Genomic DNA, 27242 nt, shown 5'->3' with positions numbered 1-27242 from the left:
TGACATCATTATCACATGACACAGCTGTTGGTTCTCTCCTGTATTGGTAGCCAATGAGCTCGCTGCTCAACATTCAAATACATGACTTAAGTTTACTGTAGCAGTTCAGCTTGCCAGCTCCACCTGTATAGACCTGCTACGAGGTGATTCATGTATGCTTTGGGGATATTTCATGTATGTTATATTTGCAACAGTTATATTCTTACATGCTCACAGCAGCATGTTGTGGATGTATTGGCAGTAGCAAGTCTCGGTCCTTGCTCTTCCGTGGCAGCAGCAGCGTAGCATATCTATTCCGCCAAGACCAAATACATAAACATTGTCATGTACATTACCGTGCCAATCCCTCCGAGAGTTGTCTTGACGAACTCTTACTGTTTTTGCAAACAGGATCTTCAGGTGTAGTCTGGTAATTTACCAATCATTATAAAGGGAACAAGATCATTAAGAAATCCAGTGTGTTTCCAGCTTAATGTTTGTAGGATTTATAGATCGTCAGGATTTTACACCATTCTGAAATTAATTGAGAATGCATTTTTAATTCCAATGCAGTTGTTGTATTGAAGCTGAACAAACAGGATAGAGAACTGATATTCTAGTGTAATGAAATAGAATTCTAATGAACTGAAATTCAACAAAACTCATACAATGGTGGCCAAAATTGTTAGAACACTTGGCATATTTAACAGGTTTCAGGTTTTTTTTTGTTGAAATGGACATTACAATGCCCATAAATTTGCCGGAACTACCTGCAACGGAAGAGTCTGGAACACTGCCCCCATCAGAGCCCGGACCTCAACCCCATCGAGCAAAAATGGGACGAGTTTGAAAATAAACTGGACAGATCCATTGTACATTTAAAGTAAGTCTTTGGCTTGAGTTGCAGAAGGCATGGGATAACATTAGCGTTGAAGCTCTCTGGAAATATATTGACATTGCCAGAGAGATGTGCTGCTGTAATTGCTGCAATAGGTGGACATACCAAATATTACATTTAGAAAGTGGATAAAAACAGTACGACTCTCTTTATGATATTTGATGTGCTCGGAGCAACCATCTGCATGTTTCATGAACATCATGAAATAAAATCATGTTTTGGAGGCAAAACTATTTCAGATCCATCAGGTGTTTTAACAAGTTCGGCCACCACTGTAACTCGTTTTTAAAAGCAAAATTTATTAAGGCAAAATTTAAATGTTAACTGAAAGTTTTGAAGAATTTTAAAAAGCTTTGACATTTGAAAGTTTATAAGCCTGACAGATAGACAGACATAGATATAGTTTTAAATGTTTTAGATGTTTTTCAGTGGAACCGGGATGGAAGAACACTTAAATTCCCAGAATACATTGAATTTCTTTAAATTCAGTTGAATTCTCAAATTCACATGAATGTTCCCCAACTGTGACATCTCTATTATTGGTTGCACCATTGTAACATTAAACAGAAAGAGACAGAGAAAGAGAGAGTTCTTTAAAATGTGATGGATGGAGTCCGTCTTGTTTTCCACTTTACCCGAAGTGAAAATACAGAAGTGTTGACATAGATTTTGTGGAGTGTTGCTCATTGTTGACCAGGATGGAGTGCTATCGACTGGCTCTTCCTGCTGAGGGATCACTATGCAGCCCTGAGGCCAAACTCAGTGGCATTTAATACACTTCACTGGTGACCATACTGCCACACTCTCTCTGTGTGCGTGTGTGTATTAACTAGTCACACTCTTATACACTCACTCGTGTTTAAATACATTCAAAGACTCAGTCTAAAAAATGCAGTACCTCAAAAAGACAAACTTGGGAGAAAGAGTCACTTTGCGACGGTCCCCTAAAAAGCAAATCTCCAAAGTGTAAAGATGTAAAATGGAACAAAGAAGGAGAAGGGGGACAACATGAGAGAAAAAGATGCCACAAAGACAGCCTCTGGGTAGGATCTAATTTGCAAAAAGGGAGGACGCACAGAAGTTGTTCACTAGGGAGAGAAAAAAAAGAAAGACAAGGGAAAGACAGAGATACACAGATGGGAAAGAGAAAAGGGTAGGGGTGGGGGTAAAATTTCCATCAGGTTTTCAATTGGGGCGGATCAATAGTGTATTAGAGCTCACCTTGACCCCGCGTCTCCCCCTTCTCCTTACAGGCCAAGTCACTTGCACACACAGCAGGGGGCTGCAGAGGGACAGTGACTGCATTACTGCCTCCCTCACAGCCGCAGAAGTGGCAGAAAATGGCACAATAAAAAAGGGAGAGAGTGAACGAAAGACTGAGACTGGTGCTTGAGTTCTCCGGGAGGCAGAGCGGCCTGCTGAGTGGTGGTTGAAAATTATGAAACAAACTGATTTACTAGATATTTCTACATTTACTTTCCTTCATAGATTTCTAAATCTCCATGTGCTTGTTCACATACGAACACATACATGCGAGCACACTGCAGACCGCACATGCAAAGAGACAGTGAACTTCAATCCACTTCGGAGGAGGAGGCAGGGGGCAGCGGGCACAAAAGAATGGGGGGGAGAGGTTGAATGAAAAAAATTGATCTGGGAATTTAGCATTTAGACACAGTTTACAAAGCTATATGGAGGGAAGGCAAAAGAGCACAGGGGACCGGAGGGGCCAGACACTTAACTTTACAAATGGTCAGCGTCACCCAGGCGGCTAGACTCCAAAATATGAAAATCTCAGGTGCAAGAGCTTCCATATTTTTGAAGTCTTGTCACTCCTGTTTGTAGCACAAGTAAATGGCTTTCCTCTGTCTCTTCATGAGCTTGTTTTTCATGAGCTTGTTTTTTTGACGACCACAAAATGGGTGATGAAATTTGAAATTAAATACATGTTCATTAGACGACTCCATAAAGACATGAAACACGTCTGCTATCGTTTTGTCGTGACGCTAAGGTTGTGCCGCTCAGATGAGAAGTTTTCTCCAGGCGTTTCCTCAACTATTGTAGGCTTCACACTGTTTCGCTCAGTCACACTTGCACACACAGCGACTAACAACAAAACAGAGGAGTGCACACAGTGTCCCTACTGCTGAAGGGAAAAAAGAAAAAGGAAAAAGGGAGAGAGAAAAAGAAATCGATCGCCGGGGATAGCGGTGCGCGTCGGAGGATCGTATCTTGTCAAAATAATATATTACCCTCATCCCCGGCTGATCGATGCGGTGGATTAGGGACGGAGGGCTCGCTCTCCCCTCCTCCGTCTCTCTTTCTCTCTTTCTCTCTCTCTGTCCGTCGTTCCTTGCAGTTTAATATTTACCTCCGTGAAGGAACGGGCGCGACGGCGCTCACTCTTAATTGATTCCGACACTTGGGGCTCTGTGCTCGGGCTGTGGAAGAAGGCGGAGGGGTGGCTGGAATGTAGAGAGTGTGAGAGGGAAGTGATGAGGAAGAAGCAAAAGAAATGAGGGTGAATAAGATAAGGCCTAGAGGTACAAGATGATTCTCGAATTTTATATGCATTTAATATGCATTTGGAATGTATAGCCTACTATTGGTATATGTTCATATTTTGTCATTGTTATTTCATATCAAATGTAAGACAGAAAGGATAGGCTACCGATGATATTATGAAGAAATGTGGATCTACAAGTTCTACTTCCCATTATGTAGTCTACAAGTTACAAGATGGCAGATGAAACATAATGTCCAGTGAAAATGAGAGAAATGAGAGAAAAGTAACGCAGATGAACACTTGTAGAACAAAAAAATAAAGTGTCAAAGAGAAGATATATATACATTGAAGTAAAAAAGAGAAGACTGAGCATCAAAGAAAACACCAAAAAGAAACTTGAAAGTTTTAACAGAAAAAGACAAATGGAATGTTGAAGAGATATTTTTTTATGTGAAGTTTAAAGTTTGAGGTCAGTAAGAAATTTATATTTTTGTTCAGCAAGGATGCTTCAAAGATGACAGTATTTCAAATAGATGCTGTTGTTTTGAACTTTTTTTTTATTCATCTAAGAACCCTGAAAAAAAGATTCATGATTCCCACAAAATATTAAGCAGCACAACTGTTTTCAACATTGATAATAATAAGATATGTTTCTTGGTTATCAATTAACATATTAGAATGATTTCTGAAGTATCATGTTACATTGAACAACACATTTAACAATATTACCGTTTTTACTGTATTTTTGATTAAATAAACGGAGTCTTGGTAAAAATAGGAGTCTTCTTTCAGTAACATTAAAATATCTTACTGACCTTAGACATTTGAACGATAGTGTTCATTTCACATATAATATGTCAAATAAACAAATAAATGTCCAGTGATCAGAAGAAATTAATGAGACAAAAGCAACGTTAAGGAACCTGTAGAGGAAATAGAGGAAATGGCAAAATATAGAGATGTTGAGGTAAAAAGAAAGAATAATGAGCATAAAAAAGGGTGACAAAGATAAGCAGACGAAATAAACATGCATGGCAACAGGACATAAGGCAATCCTAAAAAGAAAGCAAAAAACAGAGAGCAAAATTTTGAGGTGACAGAGTAATATAAAGAGGGATAGACAGAGTACGGGAACGATGGAGGGAGACGGAGAAAACAAGAGAGGCACCATATTTTCCACTGAAGGAACTCAGCTGTCATCTTGTTCCGCCAGCACAGAGCGTAGCTATAAAATACAAGAGCCGGGCAGGCCACAATCAGTGACTTATGTGTATATCTAGGCTTTGTCAATATTTCTTTCTGTCTCCCTACTCTCTCTGTTTCTGGTTCTCTTTCGCACACATTTCTCATAGAGGTTATGTGGGTGTCATGTTGCCCTAAACCTGTAGATGCCATAGAAAACTTGTTGTGTTTTGCATACAAAATATTGTGACAGATGTTTGGATTGTTAAAAGTATTCAAATGATGGTGTAATTTTTTTCATGCAACCAACTATACAACATCTCTTTCTATCTAAGCATACAAGTGACCATTCAGCCAATAATGAAAAGTGAGACTTACATTCTTCTTTAAAACATCACTCTTCTATAAAAGTCACTGGGTCGATTTAAAACAAATCGTTCAAAAACGATTGAAACTTTTTTCAAAATACCTTCTTTTTTCTTCCACTGATTTTTTCTCTTTATATATTCTCTCTACACAATTTTGTCCCTATCTAAACAACTTCAGGTCAAGGTCTCCGTGCACTCACTATAGGTCAGGTCACACTAACATCAAATGCACCTCAAGTTGTGTGGACCTAAAGTCTAGCCAATACATGGCATCTCCTTTTGTGCGTTTATTGGTTTTGAAAACAGCGCTACGCCATTGGAAACTATTGTGAAACAAAGCAGATTGCAAACAAAAATGCCCTCGTACATCCATCTATATGACTTGTCAAGTTTCTTTTTCTCTTTGTCTTCGGTTTCCCTTCCATCTCAGTTTGTACATAGGCCTACGCACCTCCATTCGCTCCCTCCATTCATCTCCCTGCCGCTCCCCCTCCCTCTTCATCTCTCTCTGTATTTCCTCATCTCTGGTCTTTATTTACCGGCGCTGCGGTGCTGGCTGTGGCAGCTCAGGGAGCGGTAACAGAAGTGTCAGGTGTCATTACTTGTCTAATTCAGTAATCCGTCATCGCACACTGCCTGTGTGTATGACGTATTATACATGGACACAGCGGGTGTAGTAGGCGCTGAGGTGGAGATTCAATTTGACACGCGCAGAGGTGGGCTGTTTGCTTGAGGGGGAGGAGAGGGGGGATACAGAAGTGGAAATAAGGTCCCGAGTTTGACTGAAGACAAAGGGTAGTAAGAGTTTGAGAGATGTTGTGGGTGGCTCCATATAGTTTATGCAATGTCTCATGCGTTATAATAAAATATTAACTTAAAGTTATGCAAAAATTAATTACTTTTATTCACCCTCATGTATAGATGTCAAAAATACCAACTGCAGTGATGAAGATCTAGATGGTAAAGAAGGATGCTATGGGGTCTAAAGTCATTTTGGGAGTCTTAATTAGGGTTTAGTAGCAGCTAGTGATGGTTTATTTCTATAAATCTCTGCAACAAATTTATGTTATGTCTACAACAGTTCTCCAAGTGTACAATCTCCAAGTGGAAGATTACAGAAACACAAATTTTGATCCTTGGTAAGACCTGACATAAGGTAACATTTCCAGAAGTTGTCTTCACAGGTCATGTGGATTTGTATCTTTGATGTCAACAATCTCCACTATCATCTCAGGTTTGATGTTGTTCATCCAATGCCCTTGGCTGTGTTTCTTAAAGGCATCTTAAGCATAAGATTGTAGAGACCATTACAGCCAATGGACTATTGGAGCTGATTTTCTGGGCACACTTTTGTTTTTTGCATTGCCAGTTGTGTTTGTTGCTCAGGCCACAGAAATGGCCAACTCTAAGTGAAAATGATTGATCAATCGTTGATTTGTCACTGTGAAATGCTTAATATGTGACCAGCCCTGTATACCTGCAACTTTAATAAACCTTTCTCCAAACAAGGAGTCAGGGACAGGGATTTATTTATCAGGGACAAAGGAATGCACATTTTAATACATATTTATCATTGCAAAGCCATTATACACTACATGGGAATTTAATTTAAATTTTAGAGATGGAGAGAAAAACGGATGAATATATTAGAAGTTTGGCCTAGTTCAGCAGATTTGGACTGGATAACTTTCTTCTAAAAATTATTTTAGAAATTATCAGTTTGTATAACAATCATGATAATGAAAATTCTTCATCATTTGCTCACACTGATGTTTAATACCTGTAAATACCTTTCTTTCTTCTGTGGAAAACGCATTATGTTTTGAAAAATGTGCATATTTTTCTTCCATACAGTGGTATGGAGAAGTCAATGGGGACAAAAATAGTGTCATGCCATGCCCTTAAGGAAGCACGCAGGAGACACAAGTAAACGAGAACTGTATTTAATTACGGAAACACGGGATAATCCACAATAGGAGCTTGTGCCAAAACATGTAACGAGTAGACCTGATAAACACAAACTGAACAGATTAGCAGCCCTTCTGAAACAATAACTTTGTGTGTGGAAACATGAAGTGCAAATAAGTTGATATTTACTGAACATCTTTCTTGACATTCACCTTTATTTCTGTGGAAAAAAGCAACTCAGGCATTCTGTCATAACAAACCCAATTTATGTTTCAATGAAAAAGTGGGGACATCCCATAATGGTTTTTATACTGTACAAACTGTACCTATATTCTATTGCCCTACACCAACCGTACACCTAACCCTAACCCTCACAAGAAACTTTGTGCATTTTTACTTTCTCAAAAAAACTCATTCTGTGTGGTTTATAAGCGTTTTGAAAAATGGGGACATGGGTTATGTCCTCATAAGTCACCCTCTCTTTGTAATACCTGTGTCATACCCATGTCATTATACAAAGTTGTGTCCTGATATGTCACAAAAACATGCCCACACACACAAACATAAACACACATTCACACTAATAGCAGCCCCAGCAAGTATAACCCGATCTCATGAAAGTGAGTATGAATAGTACGCCAATTAAAATTGAAAAATCGTGGTACTGATACGCAAAAATGGAGTTTGCCGTGTTTATGCTCCGCCATGGGTAGGTTTATGGTTGTGGTGTGTAGATGGGTAGGCTATCACGCGTAAACTGCGCATTATATGCACTCCAAAGTCAATTCTTGCCTATCAATAATACGAGATCTGCTCGGCAGTAGAAGCACAGAGTGAAGGTACACAGGACCTAAGCTTTCCACTCTTTTATTATACCCCCGGGCTGAACATCATGTAGGCTATGTAATATAAGTTCGTGGGGCGTGACTTTACGTGGCAGACAGTTAAAAAACTATGTAGGCTGATATCTAATTTAGTATTTTATGATCAAGATATTCTTAATAAAGATATAACTAAACTTATACCAAAAATGCGTGAAGTTTTCTAGAGATTTCTAGGAAATAAAGTTAGTTTGTGTTTTCTCCTAAATCGAGTTGCGGATCTCTTTTGATCAACGCGTGATTACGAGCGTTTATTTTGGCCACATTTATTAATCTCTGTATAGGTTAACATAAATATTTCTGTAACTGACCAGGAGCCATAATATTGTATTATTCCCGACAGATGACATGCAACCTTTTATTTTAGCTGTAGCCTATTTTCGTAATGTTCTTGAGGAGACTAATTCCCTGAGATAGTGGTGAAAGTTGTGTTTAGCTCCTTTGGGGCTGACAGCTCATGTAACAATCTAGTTCTGGTCTGGGAAAACCTGAACCCGGCCTATTTCAGATCGCGTCCCAGGTGACACGCGACGCGTCTGCTGTATCATGGACCTTCTTGTCACAGATGTTACTAAGAATTGCATTGCAGTTACATCATTAAGGCCCATATGCTGATTAATTTAAGATTCTCGGAAGGAAATGTTCTGAAATATCAGCCCGACCCAATTGTGATAAACATTGTATGGCAAACCCGTACAAGAAAAAAAAAGAAGAAAACAAAAAAGATTCTATTTACAATCAGCAACAGCATTATTATTAGCCTAATAGTAATATCTTAATAATTATAATTAATTATTATAATTGTTATAATACCACCACAATATCATTATTAATATAAATGATAGTTATGGTATTGTGGGCGTAGTATGCATAGACAACACTTGGAAGGAGTTAAACCTGCCTTTAAGACGTGCTTCCTTTATTGAGAGATTCTTGCTTGTGCGGTAATGAGACGTGCCGAGAACTTCAAACAAACGGAAAAAAAGAAATCCTAACGGATCTCTGATACAAGCGAGTGAGAGAATAAATCAATGTGTTCACTGCATGCATCTGCCTTCAAGTTTTTTTTTTTTTTTAAGTTTCATTCCTTATCAAAAGCGACTTGATAATCAGTTTTGACAAAACAGAAAATCTAAACCCACACGACTGTTATGCCTACACTACTAACCTTACACTGCACAAGTAAGGACGATAGATAAAAACAGCTGAAGATACAGGAATCCAGCAGCACTCTGGGAGATTGATAGTGTGTGCTGAGTTCGGGGCAGGGCAGTCACTGTTTAGCCCTCTGAGTAATTCTACACTTTATCACCATCATAATGACAGAGAGCGTCAAAGAAGGAAGAGAGCACAAAGGAGAGAAGGGTTAAGTAGGTGTGTATTCACCCGAGTTATTAGCATATGCTTGAGGAGAGAGTGAGGGGGAAAAGAACGAGATGAAGAGTGATAGAGAGAGAGTCGTTCTATGAAACGTACAGGAAGAAAAAGCCATGAGAAAAAGAGCGGCGTGAACGTGCGCGCGCCAAAGACAAGTGTATAGTCCTGATGATGAAAGCTTGATTAAAGTACCTGAGCCCCGGACTAACCTCTGTGACGCGCACTGTCACGAAGAGACGCATGAGGGAAAGGTGGAGGAGGAGGATGGAGAAGTTCATAGTCACGTCGTCTTAATGACGTCAAAAAAACGCAGGAAACGCGGACAGAAAACTTACTTTTATTTATCATTTTTCCCCACTGGTTAAAACCAAAAATCACTCTAAAACTCGATCCTATAGTTAGCCGTCTACCATTGAGAAAATGGCCTTCCAGCTATAGCCTATAGCAGAAAATATGGCAAACAGGAAGATGTTCTTGCTAAAAATCCTTAAATTTAATTTCACACTGTCACATTATAGGCCTTTTGTTCGCAGTGTCTGCAAGATTGTAAGTAAGGCCATTATTTTGCATTGTTCTCTTGTTTTTGTACTTCTCTTATTAATTCAGTTAATCACGAGACCTTTTTATTTATTTATTTATTCTTGCCACCCTCTTCCCTTTTTCATCTCTCTCTCTCCAACGATTATCCTGCCGTCTAATTAGAAATCGATACTGTGAAGCCGGCGGGTATTTGCGATGTGTTTGTGAATGTTGAGAACAATTCCCTGGACAGAGGTAGCAGAATAGGAAGAAAAAGAAAGAGCGCGCGCGCACACACACACACACACGCACACACATACACCATACTGCCGAACCGAGACACGCTTACGGCTCCGAGCTATTCGTTTTTTAAAAAGCTGGAAAAGCACACACTAAACAAGGACAGAAAGAAGAGCTTTCCTTCCCTGCGCCAGGGACTTAGGCATGAGCAGCTGGGATTTTTATGCAAATAAACGATACGGGGCTTGATGGTGCATGTGCCTTAATGCATAACTTGATAATGAGAAGTTGCGTCATGTTCCAATTAATACACAGACAAAAGAGACAGTGGAAATTATGTCATTTAATAATGGCATTACATTTAAAGAACTTACCACAACTTAAGCAAAGCGTTTCACAACTTAATGTAATCACATGTTTAGTCCAGTTTCCGTTTTAAGACCAATAAAAGAGATATAACCGAAAAGGCCTACTGCATTAATGTTTATATAAATAGGCCTATATTTATAATGGTTAATTATTTTGGTATTCACAGCAATGCGCATTGATTTAAGTATTTTAAAGTGATTTTAAAGTAGCTAGTTATTGTATTAAATAGTGTTTTAATTCGTCTTGTATATATTATAGCCATCATTAGTGACATGGGTCCTCCCAATGAGATGTGATCTGAAGTCTCTGCCATACAGGAGATGGAGGCGACGGGTTAGCGGTGCTATTATTGCGCCAGAAATCGAAGTTAAACGAATTAGCAGCTCGCGACGCCGATGTGGAGAAAAGAAACAGAGAAAGAATAGGACCTCGCACATTTATTAGTTTAGCTCGCACCGAATTCGTTTTTCGCCACAGTTCTCTTTATTTGCTCCCAACGTAATGTGTTTGTGTCTGTCCTTGCTTGTGACTGCTATGTCCCTTTTGCAAAATTGTTCTTTCTCTCTATCTCTCTCCGCGGGGAAATGTCGATTTAGATAATATATATAGCACTTTTCACACGAGTTGTTTGTTTAAAAGCAGAGCCAGCCATCCACTATTACATTATATTTCATCAACCTATCCGGTAGGGAAGGCTGATTTTTCTACTTTTCTTGTATTTCTGCGCTAGTTTGAATTCGTCCATGTGCCTTTCCACTTGAGCCTCTCATTAAACGTCGCTCTCTCCCTGCCTCGCCATACTCCCTCTCTCTCCCTCATTTATGCGCGCTTTACTCTCCCCTTGCCCATGGCTATATGATCGCAAAAATGTGTTTACAAAACTCGCTCTCGCTCAGATCAAACCGCTCCATCGAATCAAAGAGTCTGAAACAGAGACAGAGGGAAAGAGAGGCTGGAGAACAGGGAATATGAGCAGGGACCCGTTCGTGTGTAATCTTTAAATTCTCTGTGTGTCTTGTGTGTTGTTGTCTGTTTGTGTGTGTGTGTGTGTGTGTGTGTGTGTGTGTGTGTGTGTGCGCGCGTGTGTTGGTCGGTTTCTGTGTTTTAATATTTTTGAATATGTGAAAGAGATCAGCAGTGTCGAGAGAGCGAGTCCAGCTTGAATATTTACTTGCTTTGGCAAAAACAAATTAATCGGTGAGCTCGAAATAACTGTATATTATACACTTAACAGGAGACAGTGCATTAAATATTGACTTTTCTTTGTCAGCACAAGCTATTTTGACTGCCCAATTAAAACACTTACTGCACTGCAAAAAGTGGTAAGTGGTGTTCAATTAAGGTGGACAGGCTGATTCAGACAAATAACATCAACTATCAACAACAACAATAATATAATAATTTATGTAACCACACATTTTGTAAATTAAATGTTAAGACAACTCTTTGCTTCCAACTCCAACAATTTGCTGCTGTGGTAAGACATTATTTTTGTAAAACCGAATGTATCTACTAACATCTAAATGTTGATCATAATATAGTCAACGCTGTGCAGCACACCTCCTAGTGTAGAGACATCAGAATGCAAGAAGTGAGTCCGTCACAGATGACACTGTTCAGAGAAAGCACAAGACAGAAAGCAAAAATGCCATTTAGACTGACTCTAAATGAGGCATCACATATTTACTGATGCAGAGCAACACAGTAATTAGATTAATTACAGTTTTGCGAGTTGCCCACTGATAAAAAGCAAGAGGCTATAATAAGGCTGCAACAATAAAGTCAACCAATAAGTTTAATTAGTAGAACAGGTTGTAAAGCCAACATAAACAGAGGGTGGGAGGACAGAAGAAATGTGTGTGTAAGAGAGAATGAAGGGGTAAGGAGGGATGGGGGGCAGACAGACAGCCATGTGGAGCGATTATAGCAGGGTTTATGTATGAGCTATTGATTGAGTCGGTGGTGACTTCTTGAGTGGTTAATTCGGGAAGTGAGAGCAATAGAGAGAGTAACTCACTGACCAGAGGGAGGAGGGATAAAGAGAGAGGGGGATAGCAAGTAGCAAGAAATGTGGCGAAATAGCTGTAGTTTGTCCTGTAGAATAGTGCGTGATAAAGACATAAGAGGGAAGCATAAAACAGCAGGATTCATCGTCTTTATTTAGAGTGATTTAATGGAGGATCATCTGGTGTTGAGATGCACACTTAGATTCCTGTGATCTCAAGTCCTTGAGCAGTCTGCACTTCACTTCTTCATCACTTTCGTTCTTTAAATAGTTGTATTAATTAGCTTCCCACTCCTTTTAAATTAACATCTAACAGAGCCAAAAAGTTATGTGCACCATTCGATGAGTAATTTGAACCATAATAAACGGGTCTTGGTTTTCCGCGTAAAATAGATTTTAAAAAGTGATACACGATTTTTGTTTTTGTTTTTCAATTAAAAATTATGGCACATATAGCCGTAGCTATGTTTAGTGGTATTAAGTGAGTGGCCTAGAACTCAATTAGCCTCCGTAAAGAAATAACTTAAATTAGTCAAAACTAAGAGATACTTTAAGGGACTGTTAAAATTGATAAATATTTAACGTTAATTTGGGAGTTACAACAGTTTGCGCTGAACAGGCTCCAGTAAACAGTGTCATTTGCTGAATTAACCGTAAAATAAGTCTGTTTGTCTGTGTGTGGAGGCAGGGCGTTGCTACCTGCTCACTGAAGGAAAGTAAACAGTCGTGGAAAATACCTTATGATGTCACCTCACAAGACGACGGCAGATCAGACGTAACGAAGTGCAAGCGGCGCGCGTGTTTGTGTGAAGTTTAAGGTCCGCTCGCTCTCCCGCGCATTTTCCTCTTTCTCTTCCCCTCTCTCTTCCCTCTCGCGCAGGTTTTGATCTCTCAGCCGCGAGATCAAAGGCGCTCTCTGGCTATTAGTCAGCGAGAGCCATTGATCCCACATCGATCCACGCGAGACACAGCCGCCCCGTGAACACCGTACGAGGCTCCCCAAAGCTCTCCCGCGCGTCGGGAGGGAAAGCGAGCGAGGAGAGAGAAAAAGAGCTTTAAGGGGGGCGATGTGTGTATATTTTTCACGGGCGCGGGCAGAAGCAAGCTCGAGCTTTTTCTTTGCCGCGGGACATGAAACAATGAGGCTCGAGCCGGTTTTAATAAAGCGCGCTTTCCCTCCTTTCAACTCTGGCGCGAGGCGGACGAGCCGGCAACGGAGAGCGATCGATAATTAATGACGATGAATAATTTAATCCTATCGATTGATACTTTTTCTCCGTCTTTTTTCCCTTCTTTTCCTTGTATCTTAAGTCCGATGTTCTATAAGAAACTGATACCATATCTCACGCTCGATCCTATCATCGCTCCTAAAGTTGAGCAAGTTCTTTTCCATCTAGTTTTTTTTACGAGTTTCCTCAGCTTTCACATCCGCAAATGCTGAGCACCGCCGAAACTTCGCTTCCATGCTCTCTTTATCTTATTATCTCAATTATTGGGGTTCGTATCTTAACTTCGCTAGTATTAATGTCTACTCTGCAGTTGTGAAAGATGATCACTGGTGTAGGAGAGAGTAACACGGGCTGAGACGCGCGTTACAGGGGTGAAATCACCACCACGCGTGACCACCCTCCTGAGGTGAAAGTAGAAACATAAGTCTCTATTTGTAAAAATATAAAACGTTTACAGGACAAATACAAGTTCCATGTAAGGAAAGTGCACTCTCATGTCCAGTTTGATATGTAATAATGTTTGATATGGTAAATGACAGAAGTGGTATCAGCAGATTGTTCTAGTTAGATAGCATACTAATTAATTTGCTACATCTAGCATATCTACACAAGATTTTATAAAAGAACAATTACGTCACAAATAAGGACATGCTTTATATTGGTTCTGTATTTGTTTCCATTTGTAAAAAATGGACAACAATTAGCAATACATATTATTACCACAATAAATGTATGCTCAAAGTTAAGAAGTCCAGAGTATTTGAGGTAGATTGCACTCTCTGTGCTTGACATTGATTTACACAGTCTCAGCAGAAATTCTAAACTTTAATGTGAAAGTGATATATATAGCCTTTGGAAATATGAAATCAATGTTGGAGACACACAATGCCAAAGATGTTTACGAAAAAATGTGTTCCAACATTCTCTAAGTTTGTGTGGGGTTCTCTAAAATAACTGGCATAAATCAAACATAAAATGAAACCGGAATGTATTACACTCTATTTAGAGAAACCTAATACACGAAGGATCCAAAACGTTTGTAGAGAAATTACGTTTTGAATAATGTGATTAAATGTCCCTCATTTTGCATGCTCCATGCAGTTGAAAAATGATGTTTATGGATTGTTAAGGGTTATTATGAAATTTTTGAAATCTAGATTCTGTAAACAGAAGGTCTCACGGAATTGTAATTGTGAGCCACCTGAAAATATTTCACTTCCACAAGTTTACATAGGATCTGTCTTTTTATTTTTCTGGTAGCGTTCACAGTGTGTCAGATGCATCCCATCTCAAGTTCTCCATCTTGACCGTATATCTCCCCTTACCCCTCTCTTCCCTTGCTCTAGTTCTTTTTCCTCCTTCATAACAAACACACAAGCCAGTCCTTCTGTTCTTTGACCCTGAGGCTGTGCAGACTGTCAGAGCAGAGTCAAGAGAAATCGAGAGATAGAGAGAAAGTAAAAGAGGGAAAGAGGAAGGAACAGTGGGGGGAGAAAGAGAGAGGGGCGAGGGTGCTCAGTAAGTCCCTTTTCAGTGGCAGCCCGAAACAGAAAGATGACACAGACATAGAGGGTTTGTTTCATGTCCTGGGAGCAGAGAGCGAGAGGGACGAGACTCATCCCATTCCCTCAGTGATTCTGCTTCAGAAACTTGCTGTCCATCTTTTTGTGGACAGCTAGAAAAAATGCCGGCCATCTGTTACTCAGTTCTCTCTCTTTTCCTCCACTCTTTAGTCCACTGCTGTACCTCACCTTTTTACCATTTTTTGTGGTTCACCCGTATCACACCCTTGTTTCCAGCGGCCGTGTTTGGTCAAAACATTAATGTGCAATCAACAGAGCTTTTCGCTAAATGTAATTAGTCACAGGGGTAAACGTGTTAAATCTGTAGGGCATCGCTATTCCATAATAAATGAGCAATCAATGCCTGTTTAAATGCAATAATGTTTATAACAGCACACTTATTTCATACTTGGTGTTTTTGTGCTATAAGATAAGCACAAATCATTTTTCCATAGCATTAAACTGATTTTTTTTTTTTTAAATCTCTGCATCATTACAAAACAAAGATTTACTGTATGATTAAAAATTATTTTACATACATGCAAAATATTTAATATTGAAGCATGAAATCTGCTTTACATATTTTATATTGTAAGATAAATTATCAATTATTTCATTGATTTATAGGCTTTTTTCACATTCAGCATTCATACAGTATGTATACATAGATACAGTGATATATTTACATAAGCAATACATTATTGATTACATTTTAATTATTACATTTTTTTATTTTTTTTGTAGACACATAAACACATTATATTTAGTGTGTGTCTGGGTCTATTCACAGATGATATAACTGTGAGCTGCTGTTAGTTTGTTACATTGATGTGATCATATGTACCTGTCACAGAACAGTTTTACTTTCCTCAAGAGTGCATTTGAGCATGTTGTCTGGGGGAACAATGTTACTTTGTGTTGCCCTGTCCATGTGTATGTGCATCTTTTTTTCAGAGTTTTTTTGTTTGGTGTGTGTGGTGGTGTGCACTCCCTGAATCAGTGTCTTCATATCTAGGAGATTGTGAGAAGATGTATTCCCTTGGCTGCTAGTTATAATGTTTCTGGGGGTGATAGGGAGGACTTGAAAGCCCTGTGCTGCCCAAATCAAAACTAACAAGGAAATGATGGGGGCTCCTTTATCTCCTCACTGGCCTGGAGGGGAAGAGTAGGGCAAAAGAAGGAGATCGAGGGAAGGGGGGTGGGGGGGCGTCCTGGCTTCCTCTTTGATTTGTAAAAAATGCATTACCTCCGAAATCAAACGGAAAATTACAGAGCGGGAGCAAAACATACAGAGGAGAGTAGGAGAGCGAGGTTGCAGTTAGGTGCACGGGCAGGTAAGGCCGGGTTTCCTTTGATGGGATAGGCTGGCCGATGAATACAAATTTGACAGAAAGTGGATGAAAATTTCTGAATGAATTCATTTACAGGTGTGATATTGACTGCACCAGTTGCATTGTGCTCAATTATTGCTTTAAATAATGTTCAAGTAGTATCTATTCTTACCTTAGATAGTCTAGTATTTCAAAGTAAAAGACTGTCCTGTTAAGGCAAGTCTCGAAAGTCTTAATCTACATTTCGGTGCCCTTGCAAAGCTACTGAAATAGTAAGAATACAGCCTTTCTTGAATAGGAAAGATACTCCATTAAATAACAACAAATGAATGTTCCAAAAATAAAAAGAGCAAGATGAGAAGTAGATGGTATGATGGTGGGGGAGAGCAAGTGGACAGTCCAAAGAGTAAAAGCAACAAAGGGTGTGTGTGTGTGTGTGTACTTGTGTGTGAGAGAGAAGTGCCTGGAGTTAGCAATAATAATTTATACAAACACACCTCAATAATTCACATTCCATTTCAATGCTGGAGGGAAGATCCAAAATTCACAGAGCATAATTAAATAGAGTGAGAGAGGAGAGGGGGAAAGGGAGAGGGAGAGGCCAGCATTAAAGATACCCTTGTACCGGCTCCTTTTTCGTCCACCCGAGCTTTGTAAAACAACCCTTATGAAATTGTGATGGCTGAGGAGAGATTGAATTTCTCTAGCCATGTATACTGAATTGCTGCATGGAGAGATGGATCTTTACTGATGCTCCCAGTTGTTCTGATACCAGATGCAATCTTCAATGATTTTTGATATCCTGCTTTGAAGTTATTTGTATGAACACATGCCCACTGTGGCGTGTTTATTTCCTTTCGCTACAACGTGAATATTTCACTTTGAAAATAAAGTTACGTTTTAATGCAAAACAAGTGGAAAATGAAATTTCTGTTTCTTACTCTTAAATTAATTTGTTGTAAAATATGACTTTATCACAAAATGTTATATTTTAAAGTGCAAAGAAATACCTCTGAGAAGCTATATGGACTAATTGCTTGAGGGCCTCACACACTGTCATGTGTTCAGCATGTTCACAGGGTCTTTTGAACATTGCTCTTTGAGAAAAAATGCTCAGTGATCTTCTGCATGGCTGAAGGGACAGCCTTCGGCAATCATATTTAAAGAAACCCTTCAAATGAAAAGGCATTGATTGATTTTAGAGGCCACTGGAATGACATGCCCTCATGCTTTACAACAGCATGTTCTGACACACTGGTGTGTAGTGGGTGAAACGAGTCTACAAGCGCATGACACATATTTGTTGAGTCAAAGTATTATGCTTTAGCCTTTAGCCTTGTGCTCTGTGTTCTAACTTCAATGGTTTAAACTCAAACTTTGTGTGAATGCAGGTGTATTGGAGGTATGGACTGTAACTGTGTTAGTGACCTGCTGCTCACGCCACCCGTCCCAACCCTCTGGACACCAGGTGAGACACTGGAAGAGATTTTTTCATCCATCTTAAATCTCTTTTTCTTCACCATCATGGTTCTGTATGACAAAACAGTAGAAACAAATGCATAGCTGTTACATTGATTTTTAAAACAAGGTTGTATATCGATACATTTTTAAGCTGATTATCACACTAACTGACTGGTGTTGTTTCGACCAACAACATGACTGCAAGTGTGACATGCTATTATACTGCGGCTTACTCAAATAAAAGTTAATATTGAGCAACTTACATTTAGTCGCAATGTAGGCTATAGTCAGGGTAGTGGCATATTTCATTTTTGACAGGAATTAAAGTGAGGCTGTGAGGGATAGAAGTGCATTCAATTGATTGTACTGATGTTTAACAGCATGAACAAACCGACTGTTCAGCTGATGAAATGTTTCTCCAAAAACAAACTTTCAGTAGACAAAAGCTCAATAAAACAGCTTTGTGAGTTGGCGAAAATGACGTATACAGTGTGCATGCCATTGTAAACACTGTAAGTCTATTCTTTCATCCACATTAAATTGAATATGCTGTCTGACCTGTGTAATGTCTATTGCCAGTTTCTTTGCATGTTTTTGATCCTCCAACGATTCTGCCTCACAGAAATAGTGTTCAGTACCTGAATATATCTGTGTTTTTAACGAATCGTTGGAGTTAATTATTCAGTGACTCACTTTAGTAAAGACAGTGGTTGTGTTCGAAAGCTTGCAGAGTTGTTGCCTTGCTGGCTTATCAGGCAACGACTTTACAAGCAGCATTTGTGCACGAAGGCCCCTCACAAAACCGATTTTGGACAGGCTTCATCAAGGTTTAATAATCTACAACAAACAGCAGCTTTAGTAACAACTAAACAAAACGAAAACCTAAATCACTAGAAATAACGTCAAAAGTAAAATACGTTAGTCAGAAACAGCACATAAACAGACCACCAACCGTAGCTTTCAGATGCCATGCTTATTTTTGGCTCGACTGTCAAGGAATGGAACACACAGGATTATGGGATATCAAAGGCAGCCCAAAAATTGATCAACTGAAGCAATGCCAAATGAAGGCATCTCAGCAAACAGGAAGTAAAGCTAACATTGGATTCGGAAGTACCATGATGCCTTCCTACCTTGGATTGCATCCTCCGAAATCTGAAAAGTGCTGCCAGTCAGTTGTTTCGAATGAATGTTTCGAATGCCTCGCTAATAAAGACAACCACTTGTCGCCACATACAGGAACGATGATGTTACCTTTAGAAATAATCACTTAAAAATTCCCACTACGGATGCATAGGATCAAAATACCCTATGAAACCACCCATCGCTTCATCAGTTATTTAGACAGGAATGCCCTTAGCAAGTAACAAAACCAACAGGCCTTATCCAAATCCTTTCACCTCCTTTTCCTCAGGCATCGCCTTCCCAGACTGGGCCTATAAGCCAGAATCAAGCCCAGGCTCCAGGCAGATCCAGCTGTGGCACTTCATCCTGGAGCTGCTGCAGAAGGAGGAATACCACGGGGTGATTGCCTGGCAGGGAGACTACGGTGAATTTGTGATCAAAGACCCAGATGAGGTGGCAAGACTGTGGGGCATTCGGAAGTGCAAACCTCACATGAACTACGACAAGCTCAGCCGAGCGCTTAGGTATGCACGGCATGCGTGTTTCATATTCATTGGATTGTATTCTGTGTTAATGCATAATTGCTGCCTTTTATTGTTTTCTCATGCAATATTTATATTCTTGATGGTGTGCTTTGTTGAGTATACAGCCTGTTTGGCTGTTTCTTCTCTGTGTGTGTGTTTTTATCTCGCATCTGATGGAGGAAATCCATCATTTATTTTTTCCTCACATAATATCCCGTATAAAAGCAGTGGCCCCTCCATGCTTGATAGTATGTGGATATTTGAAGTGCTGCCTTGCCTCTGAAGAACATCAATACAGTCCAATTTGTGGAATCTTTGAACATCTAAATGGATTCTGGATGTTCTCCGGCGAGCGCCTCATATAAAGAATACTTGTCGATTTAGATTTTGAAATTAAGTCTAAAATTGATTCGTACCTCACCGAAACTTATATAAGATCTCCTTTCAAACTCTAAACTCCAACAAAAAACTTTGAAGGTTTGAACCCTGGTTGAAGTACTTCTGCTGTGCGTATTCATGCAAAAATGCGTATCCATTTCTCATCCCGTCTCTTTTATCGCTCTGCTTTCCTCCCTCCTCCCCGAACCTCCCTTTAATAGATGCTGTCGCTGGCCACTAATTGTTATGAATAGGCACAGGCTATAATTAGCCTCGTTGATTAGCCTTGCTTAATTGCTCAATTAAGGGGCACAATTGCCACATAAAATAAAAGCTTACAAATTATTGCACCAGCAGACTGCATCACGGGAACCCGTGTAGGCTGACGGCATGGGTAAGGTGAAGTCAAGCATAAAGTGTGCTGAGATTAAAGAGCCTCGCTCTCATGCACAGGTGCGCATCCTCAAAGCGCTCTGACACGCGGGATGAACGCGAACGGGTGATGGTCAAGGGAAAAGACTCCACGAGTCTTAACAGATCCATTTCTTATTTCCAGCTGGGTGATACACGGTTGTGTGATGTTAAGGGAAATCTAAGCAGTCATCACCGTGCAGAACAGGAAGCTGACAAGGCTGGCATTCCCGAATGAAGGCCATGACCCTGGAAAATGTTTCGGGTGGAGGAGGAGGAGGAGGCAGCCCCCTCCCCCCCTTTAAAGAAATAGTTCACCCGAAAATGAAATCAGTGTCATCATTTATTCATCCTCATGTCGTTCCAAACCTTGAAGAACAAAGCAACATTGGATCTCAAAACTCTGAGACAATCTTCAAAACATCTTCTTGTTTCACAAAAGGAAGAAATTCAAAAGGACATGAGTAAATTATGACAGAATTGAAACATTTAGCTTGTTGTTTTCCAACCTGCAGGTACTACTACAACAAACGCATTTTGCACAAAACTAAAGGCAAGCGCTTCACCTACAAGTTCAACTTCAGTAAGGTGGTTCTGGTGAATTACCCGCTGCTGGACATGGCCAGCTCTCCGTTCCTACTGGCCCAGAACCACTTCAATGGAGGAGCCGCAACACCGGATTGCAGCCCTGTCACACCTGAGGTACGAAGAAAATAAATATATCATGTACAGTGCGTTTACAGAAGCAAAATATCATCAGACCAGAACTCAGAGTAATGAGAGACACAAGTGATCTTCTAGGCAGAACAGAAGAATAAAGTCAGACAAAAACCTGAAGAGCTGAAGATGTGCTCTGTGGTAATAACAGCTCTATTGCCAGTGTTTAATGATTGATGGGATTTTTTATTTATTCTTTATACATACTGTATAAGGCTCTCCGTATTAGCTTTGATGTGAGGGATGGGGCTATCGATTGTACAGAGTCAATCAGTATGTAGGAATCTTTTTTTTTTTCTTTTTTTTTCTATTATTTATTTTCCACTGTCTGTAATTGCACTATTATTAGTGTTCAGCGTTTGTTTGCCTTTGGTCAGTGTTAAACTTTTCCTAAAATAGTTATCATCTGAACACCAGGGGCAAAGCATAAATGTATATGTTCTGCTTAAATACAAAAGGACAGAAAATAGGTTTCATCAATACAAATTTAGTCAAATCTGAAACCTGAATTCACTTAAAATCTGCACCTTATAAGTAGTAATGGTTTAAAAGACTAAAAGGGTGGCAAATTTGCTATACATGTTAAGGTAAAAAGAGTAAGCCCATTAAATGCAGTAATAAAATGTATTATTATTTTTAGTAATGACCTGTCTATAATTTAGCCGTCCCAAAAAAGAAAGAAAAAAAATCTACCCAGGTCATTCTATGAGAAAGTTATCTGCTGTACTTCTTGACTAAAGGAGACTGAAGGAGAAAGGAAAGAGAGAGAGCCAGAGGTGAAGAAGAAAGTAGAGAGAATGTCACAGATGGCGTTAAGAAGCCTTAAAACAAAAGAAGACATTATCCCTTTCCTCTCATCTCTGTCTGGGATGGCGTTCTCATCACTGCCATTGATTGAAAATGAAAGACGTGAGAAATGAAAGAGATGGTGGGGCTGTCAGATCAGTGCCATGTCATTAATGCGGTTTTGTTAAGCAATCCAGATTCTGTAGCTTCGAAGTACAGTCCTGGCTTCTCTCACTGAGAAGAGAAGAGTGACAAGTTATTGATCACCTTCATGTCACTAATAAAAAAAACAAAAAGAGAAAAAATCTTTACGCCGTTCATCCGCTAAGATTCCTGCGATGACTTCCAGGTTTCCTTTATTGAGCTTTATCCCCCACCACCCTTTTCTAATCTGCTCCCAAAAGCCATTTCACATTTTGGGAGGTAAACCCCAGGATCTCTTTGTGGCCTACTCTGACTGACATCTTATGAAGTCTTTAAGCAAGACTTTCTTATTTCAAGATTTCTAAAACAGCGTTAAAGATGTCATGATAGTTTCACGTTCCTTATACAGCAGTGAATTCTTGGGCTACTCATCACTTATTTTAAAATTTTATGACTTCCAATTTTTTAGTACTACATAAACATCACAATAAAATTGTTACTAATTTAACAAATAGAAATTACTGTTTTTTGATATTTGTTAAAATATTATTTATATTATTAATATTGTTCAGATCATTTTTTTTACGTTACTATTTTAGTCATTTAAACACTGTTTATGTACTGTTATTTATTAAACTTATCCTTTTCTATTTTTAATGTAAGCAAAAAGTGTAGAAACCATATAAAGTATAAATTTTTTGTAACCAAGGTCAAAAGTGACAGTAAAGCCATATGTTTATATAAAGCCATGACCATAATGTTACAAAATATTTCTATTTCAAATAAATTCTGATCTTCTGAGCTTTCTGTACATTAATGAATCCTGAAATGAGGTTTCGGTGTACACAAAAATATTAAGCAACTGTTTTTAAAATAGATTATAATAGGAAATGTTTCATTATGTGTCATTCAGTCACTGTTTATGTCATTTATTAAACTTCTCACTCATTTTTTTCACTGTGTGATGATCCTAACACGCTGTGTTTTCTCTAACCCATCTTTCCTAGGCTCTTCAGTCTTTATTCCCTCGTTTGCCTGAATCAGGTCGAGGGCCCTCTCTGTTTGAGCGCACTGCAGGGGCCCCAGGGCCCGATGGGGACAAGCTGAGACTGGACACTTTTCCTTTCCTCGGCTCAGGTGAGACATAAATGAAACAGAACAACATATTTAACAAATGTAACAGAGAAAATTATGGATTCATGTTAATAAGTAAAGATTCTTTCTTCACCTGAGCAGTGCAGTTATATAAACGTGAGTTAAGATTTGTTATGGGTAGTATTTTTATTACATTTAGATTCATGAAATCGCTACGTTCTTGACAGTGTTAGTTTCCATTTGCGTTGTACACTTCTGCACTCCAACACTTCCTCTGAGAGTGATGTCATGTGCACACTCCTTTGTCTTTCCAAATGCTCTGACTGTACTCCGAAATACCGGTGTATCAGAATGTATGAAGGCATGAGTATGTCAATGCGACTCCCCACCCCATAAAACCCCCCTCGCCCCTTCAACTTTGTTTGTCCTAAGGTCCTATTCTGCCCTCCTCCTCTTCGTACCCCTCTCTGCCTCCCATGTGTACCCCCTGTCCTAATCCCTTCCCAAGCAGGAAGGCCCTAATTGAGGGTGCAGGCTTCAGTTTGTGGCCTGTGGGCGCCCATTAGTGTGTTTTCATAAGCAAGTGAGGCCTGCCTGACTGATTCAATATTCATGTGTCTGCCAGCTACTCCTGGCCCTACATACACACACTCTAGCACTCTCAAATTAGCCCTGCATAGCAAATAACACAGAGACAGGCTGAGGAGATAAAAAGAGAGGGAGAGAAAAGGAGAGAAAGCGAAGTAGGCTGGAATGAAGAAAGAAAGAGGAAGAGGTAAAGATAAAGGTGTCCATGTGCAGAAAATGTGTTTGTAATAGAAGCAAAAACTTTATAAAAACCATATAAAGAATCAGAATCAGAAGTGTGAGATCCGGAATATCAACTCTCATTTTTTCCCATACAGTATGTACATTAGAGAATATTAGGATAATTTATTAATTCATTTGTAGAAAAACTAAGCTGGCTGATATCTTATCTCTCTTTCTGTTCCATTTTATCTTACATCTTATAATATTATATTAATAATGTAGAAAAAGATAAAACATAAGCCCCTTTCACACATAAAGTTACCTGTATGAGCACGTAAGAGTTGATGTCTACTCTGAGGCAAACAAAACATTCATACCCCGCGCTGTTTACGGAAGTCAAAGAAGTGTCTAAATACGTCTGATACTATGTCTCTGGGCCAAAAGGAACTGCATAAATGTGAACGTTTGACACAAAAATGAGGACATCAATAAAAACACTGACCGCGTACACTCCTCCATGTTTACGAACACAACACCGGGAGGCACAACTGTTTAGAGGCCATTTGTGACCCTAAAGCACAAAACGATTCATAAGTAGCGCTGGTATATTTATAGCAATATCCAACAGTACATTATACGGGTCATAAGGATCAAAAAATCATAAGGATGTTATGTAAAGATCATGTTCCATTAAGATACTTCATCCTACCATAAATATAAAAAAAGTTAATTTTTGATTAGTCATATGCATTGCTAAGAACTACATTTGGAAAACTTTAAAGGCAATTTTCTCAGTATTTCGATTTTTTGCACCCTCAGATTCAAGATTTTCAAATAGTCGGATCTCAGCCAAATATTGTTATATCCTAACAAACCGTACATCAATGGAAAGCTTATTTATTCAGCTTACAGATTATGTACAAATGTCAATTTAAAAAAAGAAATGTATGGTTATGGATGGTTTTGTGGTCCAGGGGTCACATCTGTGGTTAATGATTTCACAGAATTAACTGGTGTTTTGAAACTGATGTGTGAATGCTGCTTTACCGTTAAAATATGGAACGTCATTGCCTGAGTAAACAGCACATTTTTGTATTTACTAGTAAAGTCATTATAGTCATTTAACCTAAATTTAGTGATATTACTGTGTAAAAGGCAACATTAATTATAACATAAAATTCATTATTTAAATGAATAAATTAATTACAAATAATTATACAAACTAAAAATAAAGAACTGATTGCTTAATATTCAGCTTTATCACATGAATAAAGTACATTAGAAAATATATTAAAACAGCTATTTGTAATGTCTCAATATTAGTTCACAATATTACTGTTTTTACTATATTTATTTATCAAAATGTGATAATATATATATATATATATATATATATATATATATATATATATATATATATATATATATATATATATAAAGAGAGAGGGAGAGAGAGAAAGGGAGACAGAGAGAAATAAAATCAACAGAGGAATCAATAATTTATCTTAATATTCTTAAATGTAAATAATATAATATATTTTATTTTTTAAATCACATTTTAAATAATTTTAAATCATATATATATGTGTGTCTGTGTGTGTGTGTGTGTGTGTGTGTGTGTGTGTGTGTGTGTTTGGAATAGGCCATATGATTTATAACGACCCTCTAGTTTTCTCTCTAAGAATTAATCCAGTATTCACATTCTCTGTTCTCAGTCATGGCCCTAACATCTGATCTGAAACATTAACATTGGTTTCCGTACCATGTTTTTCAATTCCTCCCACAGGGGCTCCTTGTTACTCCAAACCTCCATCCCTGTTGGGTCCTTACCCACGGAACCCCTCTTTTGACTACCCCTGGGGCTTCAACCCCTACCTCCCAGGGGCCTTTTCTCTGAACAACTGTCCCAAATTACCCCCAGGCTCCCTCTACTCCTCACATTTCTATCCCAATCCGCTCCAATCCAGCCTGTCTCAGCTGTCTCACCCCTTCTCTTCGCTCTTACCCCCCGGGGACACGACCGGGGCAGAACGTGGTCAAACGGGAGGAACGAACGGCTCTGCGAGCGGTCAGCCTCCCAGACTCTGCATCCCACCATACCCAGGAAACCTGCCTCTGGGTCGGACTGAGCTGGGGAACGGGGGTACAGGTGTGGGCGATCGGGAAAGAGGGGAGGCCAACACTGCCACAACAGGTGGAGGTCTTAGTTTGGGGTTAGGCCTTGGATTGGGTTTGGGTGGAGTTGGCGTGGGAAGTGGAGTAGGAGGCCGTCAAAGCCCTTCCGAGCGGAGGAAGGGTGTGAAGCAGGATCCGGAGTCTGACTCTGAGCTGGAGATCACAGACCTGAGCGACTGCAGCTCGGACAACGAGAACGAGCCGGACTTCTCTCTGGGGAAGGAGCCAGGTTTGGGTGGTCGCTCACACCTTCTAGAGGCCAAATCTAGGGGTCTTGGGGGAGTCTTGCCCCCTCTTTCTTCTCTTCCTCCACCTGTGTCTCCGCACCCCCTTAAAAGTCTGGGACCCCTGACTCCTCCACCACCATCCCTCTCTCCCTCCCTCACTATGGTCGACAGGCACAGGGAAACAGAGACTCTTAAACTTGCTCACAGTTAATATGTTTTGTTGTGTGAATTTTGATGTCTTGCAGGTTCTCTGATTTCTCTTTTTCTGTCTGTGTATTCCTGCATTTGTGAAATTATGCTGTATATTCCCAGTTAATTTTTTCCTTCCTCTTTTCCGGAGTCCTCCGAAGCCATTCTTCGCTCATGCTGTTCCAATATCAGAACTTTCAATTTCTGCTTTCTTCAATTTCTAAATCGCACAGTGAGATTCTCAATGCAATTTGAGTTGTTGTTATTCTGAGAGTAAAAGGGCAGCACAAAAAAAAAAAAAAAAAAAACTGCTTTTCAAATTACAATGTTTAAATATCTAAAGAATTTTCAATTTTCATTCTCTCATTTCTGTTAGGAAACAGTAACAATGAAATATTTTATAGCCAAGACAGCACAGTAATGAAATATGCATATCTTTTATCACCTACTTTTTAAAATTGCACTGCATTCTGGCCCTGCTGAGATAGGAAGTTAGTTTGTTCTTCTTGGTGTATTTCACAGACTTTTCCATAAGTTTAATGCTAAGCTCTGCAATACAGTGCTCAGATGAACAGCATTACACAAGCAAGATGCAATAATGGCAACACTCATAATAATATTAAGGTGATTCAGTTGTGTTGCAAAAAAGCACTTTTGTTTTTAGTTTTACGCCGATTCCAAGGAATTCAGACATTATATGACCATATATGGTCAAACATTGCCATCTTGTGGTTATAATTATCTAAGCCCTTCAAAAGTTTCTGATAACCGTTTTATGTTTTATTAAGTTTTTGTATTTATTTATTTAAATTAACTTTAAATTTTTATGTCCAGTCAATGTCTTTTTTAAAACATTCAAAAGATGTTATAAGCCTGAGAATGAGAGACAAGAGTCAATACTACTCA

At 39.2% G+C, this 27242-nt stretch overlaps 1 protein-coding gene across 1 annotated transcript; it reads left to right on the top strand.

Annotated features, from left to right (window-relative positions):
• The first annotated feature begins 17749 nt into the window (after positions 1-17749).
• Positions 17750-26644, top strand: erfl1 (Ets2 repressor factor like 1). The gene is made up of 5 exons (XM_052579361.1): positions 17750-17822; positions 19230-19464; positions 20769-20955; positions 22908-23037; positions 25532-26644. The coding sequence occupies exons 1-5, from the start codon at positions 17759-17761 to the stop codon at positions 26356-26358; spliced, it is 1443 nt and encodes a 480-aa protein (XP_052435321.1). The 5' UTR covers positions 17750-17758; the 3' UTR covers positions 26359-26644.
• The last annotated feature ends 598 nt before the right edge of the window (positions 26645-27242 follow it).

Source organism: Carassius gibelio, chromosome B16, assembly GCF_023724105.1.
Source record: "Carassius gibelio isolate Cgi1373 ecotype wild population from Czech Republic chromosome B16, carGib1.2-hapl.c, whole genome shotgun sequence".
Classification (NCBI taxonomy): Eukaryota; Metazoa; Chordata; class Actinopteri; order Cypriniformes; family Cyprinidae; genus Carassius; species Carassius gibelio.
The sequence above is the reverse complement of the archived record's forward strand: the minus strand, read 5'-3'. Positions and strand labels throughout refer to the sequence as shown.